General features: G+C 36.2%; 1 protein-coding gene across 1 annotated transcript in view; it reads left to right on the forward strand.

Annotated features, from left to right (window-relative positions):
* Positions 1-950, forward strand: part of LOC106456022 (zinc-alpha-2-glycoprotein-like) — a 2,482-nt gene extending 1,532 nt beyond the window's left edge. The window contains exons 2-4 of the mRNA XM_013908069.1: positions 2-145; positions 655-744; positions 922-950. Of these exons, the coding sequence (XP_013763523.1) occupies positions 2-145; positions 655-744; positions 922-950 (263 nt within the window). The remainder of the gene's footprint in view (position 1; positions 146-654; positions 745-921) is intronic.
* Positions 951-9,497: the final 8,547 nt, after the last annotated feature.

Raw genomic sequence — 9,497 nt, forward strand, 5'->3', positions numbered from 1 at the left:
GGGACCTTCCAGATGAGTGTTGACCTGGATGTCTCATCAGTCAAACCTGAAGACTGGCACAGATACAGATGTGTGTTTCAGCTCTCTGGTGTGAACGAGGACATCGTCACCAGACTGGACAAATCAGAGATCAAGACAAATGAAAGTAAGTCTGGAATCAGAAGTGATTAAAGTGAAAAATATAAATTTTAAGAGTCCTGCAGTTCATGTGGTTTTATCTGTTAAGTTCCTCTTCAGTCTGTAACACTGATATATTATACAAACATACATGGATCATCGTGTGAGTTCTTCCTTACTTCCTAAAAATATTTTTCCCCATTAAATGTTTTGAAAGCTGTAAAGCAGATATTTTTTTATCTAGCATAGCTCTTTATTGCTGTCCATTCACTGTTTACTGAGCTTTGATGAATACAGAACCTCATCAACATACTTTTTTGTTGAGCTTTGTATTTAAATATTTCTTTACTTTTGTGCTTATAGAGACAAAGTTTGCAAGCCTGTGATATGCTAAAGTGGATTCTGTGTTTGTCGTACAGCTGCTGGTCTTTTATTTTCTTAATATTTTTTCCATTATTTTTATCTAGGTGAAACTGATTATTCTCTTTACTGCCTCAGTTTGATTTGTTTGTTGTTGTTGATCTTCAGCACCTACAGGAAATAACCTCGCCATCATCATTGCCATTTTTGCTGTGGTTCTTGTCCTCGGCGCTGTGAATGGAATCATTGTCTACAAAAAGAAAACAAGTGAGGGAGAAAAACAGAAAAAAATTTTTTTTAGTTAATGCTCTTATACAAAAGTGTATAAGCAGCACAGGCACAGTGTCATGGAAATATGAATTACATTATAATACAACAAAAGAAATGCATGAAATATTATAACTATGAGAGTTTAAATTATCTTTATTTTCTCTTTTATTTCAGGCAGATGCTTCTTACAGCCTCGTAAGTAAAACTAGTGTCTGTTTTCTCTTATATCTTAAACATTCTGTAGATCACAAAGTATTTTTCTGTATTTTATGGTAAATAACTTTTTCAGGACTGTTTCTGATAAAGTGTAAGTTCAGACAGGATGTGGACTAACAATGTGTTTCTGAACTTTTACAGCTATGAAGGATCCTGCGGTTAAGGAGCCACTGAATCCTGCTCCAACAGTCTAAATGACAAACAACCTTCCACACAGTGAGTTACTTAACTTTAAACAAAGCTGTTAAACTGTTTCTTTATTTCTGTAAACTGCTGCAACACATTGTAGCTGCACCAACACTTTCAGTTACTTTTCATCAAAAGTGTCTAAAAGTCAAATTATAGTAAGTTATATTATTAAAAGGAAGACTTTTTTCTGAAAAATTCACATCTGTTTGCCAGTTAAACTTTAAAGTTTTATCAAGTACAAACAGTGACAACACAACATTAATGAACTATTTATTAACTAATGTATAATAAAACTGTGCCAGATTAAAACAAATGTTTATGCTCACAAAGTTTTCTAATCAAATATTTGACTGAACCAGAGTTCTTTTATGTGTAAATGATTTTTATCAGTAAATATGTAGCAGATATTTATTCTAAATCACTGTTTTAACAAAATCTTAATGTTGTTTAATTTTTGTCTGCAGGTTTATGGAGATATATTGCATTCGGGCCAACACTCCCTTCTCCACTTCAGCAGCAAGCAGGCACACCGAGGGCTCTCGCGCTCACTTTTCACGTTTCGAAAAAACATCAGTGCAAATTATAAGTCTGTATCATGATGTCCGGTGTTTTCATGTTTGTTAAATAAATGGTAAATGGCCTGTATTTGTATAGCACTTTACTAGTCCCTAAGGACCCCAAAGCGCTTTACACTACATTCAGTCATTCACCCATTCACACACATTGTTGTTTTGTTTTTATTTAGTTTTATTTTGCGAGTTGGTCATTAGATGCTGCTCCAGCCAGCCAGAGAATCCCCCGCTGCCCTGCCCTCTCCTCCCTGTGCCACAAGCAGCAGGCGCACCTCGCAAACGGAGGAAGCCCTTACTCCCAGCAAATGGGCGATAGAAAACTGATCGGTGCCTATGCCATTCCCAATATGCGGTGGCAGATGTCGGGGCAGCATGAGTACGAGCAATTTTAATTTTTTAATTTATTTTTTTTTTTGCCGATGCCGCCCCCCACCATTATGCCGCCCCGGACAACCGCCCGTGTCGCCCGTATCAAAAACCGCTACTGCTCAGTGATAAAGGAATCATAATAATATATTTCTAAATCTAAATCTTGTACGTTAAATTTGATTTAAAAGACAAACTTGTGTTGAATTCCAGGAGACCTTAAAAGATTTTACTTTATATCTGATTTATTTCTTAATTAATGAAGATTATGTTTATTCTCTGTTTGATTTAAGATATGTTTTGAGTGTTTTTGATTTTAGAGTTTAGTTCATGTTGAGATTCTGGAGGGTTGTCTGGGTTATGTTTTTAACACATTGGTGGGTTTGTTTCTGTTTATATATCACTAAAACTGCATTGCTCTTTCTCTCCTTTTTGTACTTTTGCTTTTCAATAAAGTCCCAAATAATCCAAATTTCTGTGACTTTTTTTAAAATAAAATGTACACTTGGCTAAAGTTTCATGAATCCAGCCCAAATATTAATGGGTTAGCTACAATTTAACTTGATAGTAGCTCAGTAAGCTTAGGTGTAATGATGCCAGCTCCAGTCCATTAAGTGTCCTTGTGACAAAAGTATTGTGTGTGTGTTGTATTGTGGTTCGATGTTTGCTTTTGTGGATGTTTATTTTTTTCATTTGGTTTACCAACACGAGACTTGACAATTTGCATATGATGAAGGAACTGACCTCACAGCCCATTGTTCCTTCAGTGGGCTGGTTTCAGCTATTGTGCAAATGTACTGTTTATAAGATTGGGGAAACCTGCAGTCAGCTGAGACTGAAGAAGTCACCTGGATGAGTGACGAAACGTTTCTCCCACTGAAAACTACGTCCAGATGAACAGAATCAACCTTTTGGGAACACCACACTTTATAGACTTGTGCTTTCCAGAATGGTGCCTGAATCAGGTAGAGTATAAAAGGAAGCCAGCTGCTTTTAGAGGGGTTGGGTTCTTTGGCGTGTGTTGGCACGTAAACTCATACTTTATTTAATAAAGCCTACCAGTTGATGGCAAAATTTAATTCCAGTCTCATGCCATTTTGTTTGAACTGACACATGACCGCCAGCCAGCTTGACGGAGTTTAAAAGAACTGTTAGTGCAGAGATTTTGAAACAATGTTTGCCGAACATTAATAATCAAGGCTTCTTAAAACCAAATGGTGTTACATCTATAGCCACTGTTTGGTGTTTTAACAGTGTAAGGCTTGAGATGCTCTCAGCCACATGTCTCAGATTATTTTAGTTGCTGATAGTTTAGCAGAAAATCTACACTGAACCCTTCAAGCCAGTAGATCCACAGTATGAATAAATATGATTGTAAACAAAAAGCAAACTGATAACAATTTAATGATTCAGATTTAGTCCTGTGAAATTTACATTTATATGTATTTATGCTTTACATATATATCACATATATAATTTATTCAGAAACAGACTTTGCACATTCAAAACATGAGAGGACAATAAGTGCTGCGAAATTATTTATATTTTGATCTAAATGCTCCTTCATCCTACAAGCAAAACTAATTTCCATGTGCTCTGAACTCCAATGTGAGATTTAAAAGGTGTTTCTTTCAAAAATGGTAGTATTATGTTTAATGTTAGTAAAACTGTCAGGTTAGATTAGTATGTTTCTGAGTTTAAGGCTGAGGTCCAGGAGAAACTAAATCCAAAAGCTGAGTGACAAAAAAAAACCCTGAGCACAGTGAGCTGCACCAAAGCTTTAAAAAAAATCATTCTTAAAGCACTGGAAAAAGACTTTACTGATATTTTTAGTCTCTATAAACTCTAAATTGTTCTGACTAACAAAATCTTTTGCACCAAAAAAGCAGCTATATTAGAAATGAAAACATTTATTATAATCAAATTTATTTATTTGTACTCTGAAAGAAACTTTTTAAAATTATTTAAGAAAAAATTTCTGTATATAAATCTACATTATACTTAAATGTTGAAGTATCCAAAGATGATGACCTTGCCTGGAACAATATTTTAATATTTAAGGAAAAGAAACTAAAACTTTACAAAATTAGAAAATACTTTATATTCTGAGGTCTCGTTTCTCATCTCACATGACTTAATTCAAACACTTTCCATCCAGAATGTCAGGAAGTGTAATAATGTGTCAGTGCTTACTGACAAAACTCTCTGTAAAACCACTCGGGTCAGTTCTGATTGGACAGGATTTTTCAGCCTGAGGTCACTATTTAAAAAAGCAAAATCTGTGTCTGCGTTAGTACTACATGTAGAGCTCGCTTCTTGGTTTAACTCCATCTCATCCCAGTGTATTTCTCAGATGGAGTTAAACTGGGATTAATAAAAAATCAAACAAACAATACATGTAAATACCTGATTTTGCTGTCTGTCTAAGTTTATCTGTGGTAACGATGTGATATTAGCTGTTAGTACAGTGGTATGCAAAAGTTTGGGCACCCCTGATAATTTCCATGATTTTTCTTCATAAATCATTGATTTTTTTGGATCAGCAATTTCAGTTAAATATATCATACAGCAGACAAACATAATGATATTTGAGAAGTGAAAAGAAGTTTATAGGATTTACAGAAAGTGTGCAATAGTTACTTAAACTAAATTAGGCAGGTGCATAAATTTGGGCACCCCAACAGAAATATTACATCAATATTTAGTAGATCCTCCTTTTGCAGAAATAAAAGCCTCTAAATGCTTCCTACAGCTTCCAATGAGAGTCTGGATTCTACAAAACATCTCCAGTTCAGTCAGGTTTGATGGTTTCCCAGCATAGACAATCAGCTTTAACTCACACAATAAATTTTCGATAATATTCAGGTCTGGGGACTGAGATGGCCGTTCCAGAACATTGTACTTGTTCCTCTGCATGAATGCCTTAGTAGACTTTGAGCAGTGTTTAGGGTCGTTGTCTTGTTGAAATATCCAGCCCCGGCCAAACTTCAACTTTGTGACTGATTCTTGAACATTGTTCTCAAGAATCTGCTGATACTGACTGGAATCCAAGCGACCATCAACTTTAACAAGATTCCCAGTCCCTGCACTGGCCACACAGCCCCACAGCATGATGGAACCGTCACCACATTTTACTGTGGGTAGCTGGTGTTTCTCTTGGGATGCTGTGTTCTGTTTCCGCCATGCATACCGCCTCTTGTTATGTCTAAATAACTCAATTTTAGTTTCATCAGTCCACAGCACCTTATTCCAAAACGAAGCTGGCTTGTCCAAATGTGCTTTAGCAAACCTCAAACGACTCTGTTTGTGGCATGTGCACAGAAAAGGCTTCTTCTGCATTACTCTCCCATAACAGCATCTCCTTGTGCAAAGTGCGCTTAATAGTTGAACGATGCACAGTGACACCATCTGCAGTAAGATGATGTTGCAGGACTTTGGAGCTGGTCTGTGGGTTGACTGTGACTTTTCTCACCATCCTTTGCCTCTGCTTATCTAAGATTTTACTTGACCTGTCACTTCAGGCCTTGACTAGAACTGTGCCTGTGGTCTCCCATTTCCTCACTATGCTCCTCACAGTGGAAGCTAACAGCTGAAATCTCAGAGATAGCTTTTTGTATACTTCTCCTAAACCATGATGTTGAACAATCCTTGTTTTCAGGTCATTTGAGAGTTGTTTTGAGGCTCTTCAGAGAAGATGCAATGAGGAGAAAAACTTGCAATGGGCAGTCATAAATACCCTCTCTCATGATTGGATTCACCTGTGTATGTAGGTCAAGGGTCAATAAGCTTACCAAACAAACTATGTGTTCCAATAATCGGTGCTAAAGGTCAATCAATAAAACAATAAGGGTTCCCAAATTTATGAACCTGCCTAATTCTGTTTAAGTAACTATTGCACACTTTCTGTAAATCCTAAAAACTTCATTTCACTTCTCAAATATCATTGTGTTCTTATGCTGTATGATATATTTAACTGAAATTGCTGATCCAAACAACCAAAGATTTATGAAGAAAAATCATGGAAGTGATCAGGGATAACCAAACCTTTGCATACCACTGTATGTGACTGTCCTGGATTTCACTCTGTGTCCCACAGAGACCAGTTGTGAATAGGATGGTGCGAGTGAAGAACTTAACAGTTATGATCAGTCTATGACAGAGAAGACTATATCACTACATGCAAATACTAATAACTCAAGAACAGCAGGCCTTTGAAACTAAAACGAAGAGTGACAGTAACAAAGCTTTGTTGGAGCAGCTACTTCACCCATGAGTGGCAAAAGTATTTGGAACATGTGAGGAGTTATCTGCTAAAAATAGGTTAGATCAGATGCTGATGTACATTCATTTTGCAGATCTGCTTCATCCACTTTACAAGTAGTTATAATATGTTAGTTCATTATCTGTTTTTTTAAAACACCTTTCGTGGCTTTGTCCTTAAAATAAGCAATTTGACAGAAATCACACCAGATATGATGAATCTCACATTTTATCTCAAAATATAAAGAACTCTGCAAATGTCTTGAGCTATCTGTCATTTTTAAAAAAACAAAAAACAACTTTATTAGAAATAGGTTCAAAGAGAGTCTGTATAATTCTAACAAGCTTGAAAGTGAACATTCGGTATGATCGTCTTTAACAAAGACTCCTGGGCAGCTTTCTTGTCATTTCCTTCATGAGGTCTTCAGGAAGAGTTCTCCAGACTTCTTGAAGGATGTTCAAAGCTGATTTTTCTGTTCTCTGTGAAGATATTACACAGAGACTATAGACCATAAACTATAGACAGTTTTTTAGGCACACTGCACATGATGCTAAGGTATTCTGAGATGTAAGTTTTCAGCTCGTAGCTCTTTGGGAATAAGAAGAAACACTTTGAAAGACTTTCTAAAAGCCTGGAGAGTTATTGATAAAGACTAGTTAAAAATTAAAACAAAGTGTGGCTCTTTGAAAGGAAAATATAAAGAAATAAGAATAAGGGGCGACTCAAGAATTTAACACAATATTGAAATTTCCTCCTAACTTTAAACTGTGTATCTGTCTCTTGTATAATTTTGTATTGTATAATAGAGTAGCTATTGTTCTTTACATTATTTACAAGGACAGTTCACCCTGCAAATTCACCCCAGGGTGAGACCATGCAGTGCTCAGAGAAACTACATGATAAAGAGTAAATAAAATAAAGAGCTATACAAATCTACAGGTATCATTTAGCATGTTACTGTACATGTTAAGGTTTATGAGCACAATTAGAGAAAGACTGAACAAATATGGTATGTTTGGTTAGTTGTTAGTTGTCAGGTGAAAGTCTCCTCCTCCTTTCTAAATTCCAGTGCAGATTAAGTTTTAAAGTTTCAACAGAAAATACCAAAGTGGAAATGTTTGGCCTTAATGCACAGCACCATGTTGAGGAACAAATAAATAAACACAGCATATCAATTGTCAACATGGTGGTGGAGGAATGATGATGCCAGCTTGTTTTGCAGCCATGGGAACTAGACATGTTGCAGCACAGACAACTAACTATATGTTCACAACCACATCATGTCCAATTATGAACCACAATCTAACTTCTTTAGACTGTAGAAAAAAAAAGAAAAAACACTGAACCAAGGAAAAACCATATAATTAAATCAGGTGATTTGAACAAGGAACCTCACAGTCAACAGTGCTGAGCACTGTACCTCTGTGCTTTCAAACTGGAATATCACACAAATTTAATAATTTGTTTGTCTTTTGTCCGTGATTGTAAATGTGAGTTACCAGAAAAAGCAATCCATTTAAAAATAATCCTGATGGACATTTTTGACAGATATGCTGCAAGAAAAATGCTTTGGGTGGCAAACAGTCTTGGCCTTTGCCTACAGCAAATTATTGAGCTGATGTACAGATGGCATGTTACTGTTTTTGTGTTATTAGTTTTTCACAAAATTAAGTCAAATCTTTACATAGAGCTGTGTAAGTCGTCATGGTCTTGAACGGGGGGATTTTAAATATATGGGCCTACTGTTCTACTGCATGTTAGTTTGATCAGCTTGCATCCTTAATATACTGGCTACTTATTCTAAACAATATATAGAAAACTTCATGTGTATGACATATGGCTAAGAAACCACCTGCGAGCAATATTTTCAAATTGTTGAAGAAAACACAAAATAATTCAAGGATGAGAAAAAGTGAGATGAGAAAAATTAACCCCAGCAAGAAACATGAAGAGCAGATGCTGCAACAACGCAGGATATAATCCAAGCAGCAATGATCCTCCTGTAAGAAGGAAAAACTCCACCTGCTGATGTGACTGTCCAGCGTTTGGCTTGAAAATATTCTCAAAAGAAGTGTTAGCTTTATGTGACTATGCCATGAGGAAAGCATGAATCAAGCTTTATGCTATAACTGCCTGTAGAACAGCTGAAGCTGTTCTTAGATTTTACTGGTCTGTGTACAATCATACAAATTTAGCATTGCCAGCAGATTGTTGTCAGGTTTGTTCCTGGTCGGTGCTGGTCTGCAGTGTAATGAAAAGTCAAACTATTATTATTTTGAATAGCTTTTATATAAAGACCAACACAAAGTGGTGCACACGTGAGAAGTGGAACGAAAATCGTACATGATTCCAAACATTTTTTACAAATAAATAACTGCAAAGTGGGGTCATTTTTAGGGAGCGATTCTGCCCAACAATGATGGGACCCTCCAGATTTCTGCTGATCTGGATCTTTCATCAGTCAAACCTGAGGACTGGAGGAGCTACGATTGTGTGTTTCAGCTCTGTGGTGTGAATAAGGACATCATCACCAGACTGGACAGAGCAGTGATCAGAACCAATGAAGGTCAGTCTGCACTCAGAAGTGATGAAGGCCAGAAGCACACATTTAGTTTACTGTAATATAATGGTGCATAGTAAAGGGCAGTTCATGCAGTTTCATGTGTTAAAAATAGAACAATTTTGTCAGTTTATTTCACACTTAAAGTCTAGACTGGGACATGTTTCCCATCTTGAAATAATTATGTGAACCTGCTGAAAATAAAAGTGAGTTGTATTTCCAAACTAAGAACATAAAAGGAATTTAAGACTCTTTACCAAACACTAATGCTTTTTTAGTCCAGTTATTGTGTAATTTCTATGCCCATTTCCCTTTTTTAAGAATGGCTTCCCTTCCACTGACACTATTTCTTCAGAGGCTTCGGTAAACAGTAAATGGATCAACTGAAGGTCCAGGTTAGTCTCTCTGGTCCTGTGTCAATTCTTTGCTACATTCTTTTCAATTTTTTTAAGGACATGACTTTTAACTTGATCGAAACAAATAATGTTGTTATTTACTGGATCTTTGCTGCTTTTCTGATATAAACTCTAAATACTTGCCACCTTCATTTAGGCTTTGACTGTTTCCTCCTGGCACTGCAGCATTT

This window comes from Pundamilia nyererei, unplaced genomic scaffold, assembly GCF_000239375.1.
Source record: "Pundamilia nyererei isolate P.nyererei 1_Seehausen unplaced genomic scaffold, PunNye1.0 scaffold01056, whole genome shotgun sequence".
Taxonomy (NCBI): domain Eukaryota; kingdom Metazoa; phylum Chordata; class Actinopteri; order Cichliformes; family Cichlidae; genus Pundamilia; species Pundamilia nyererei.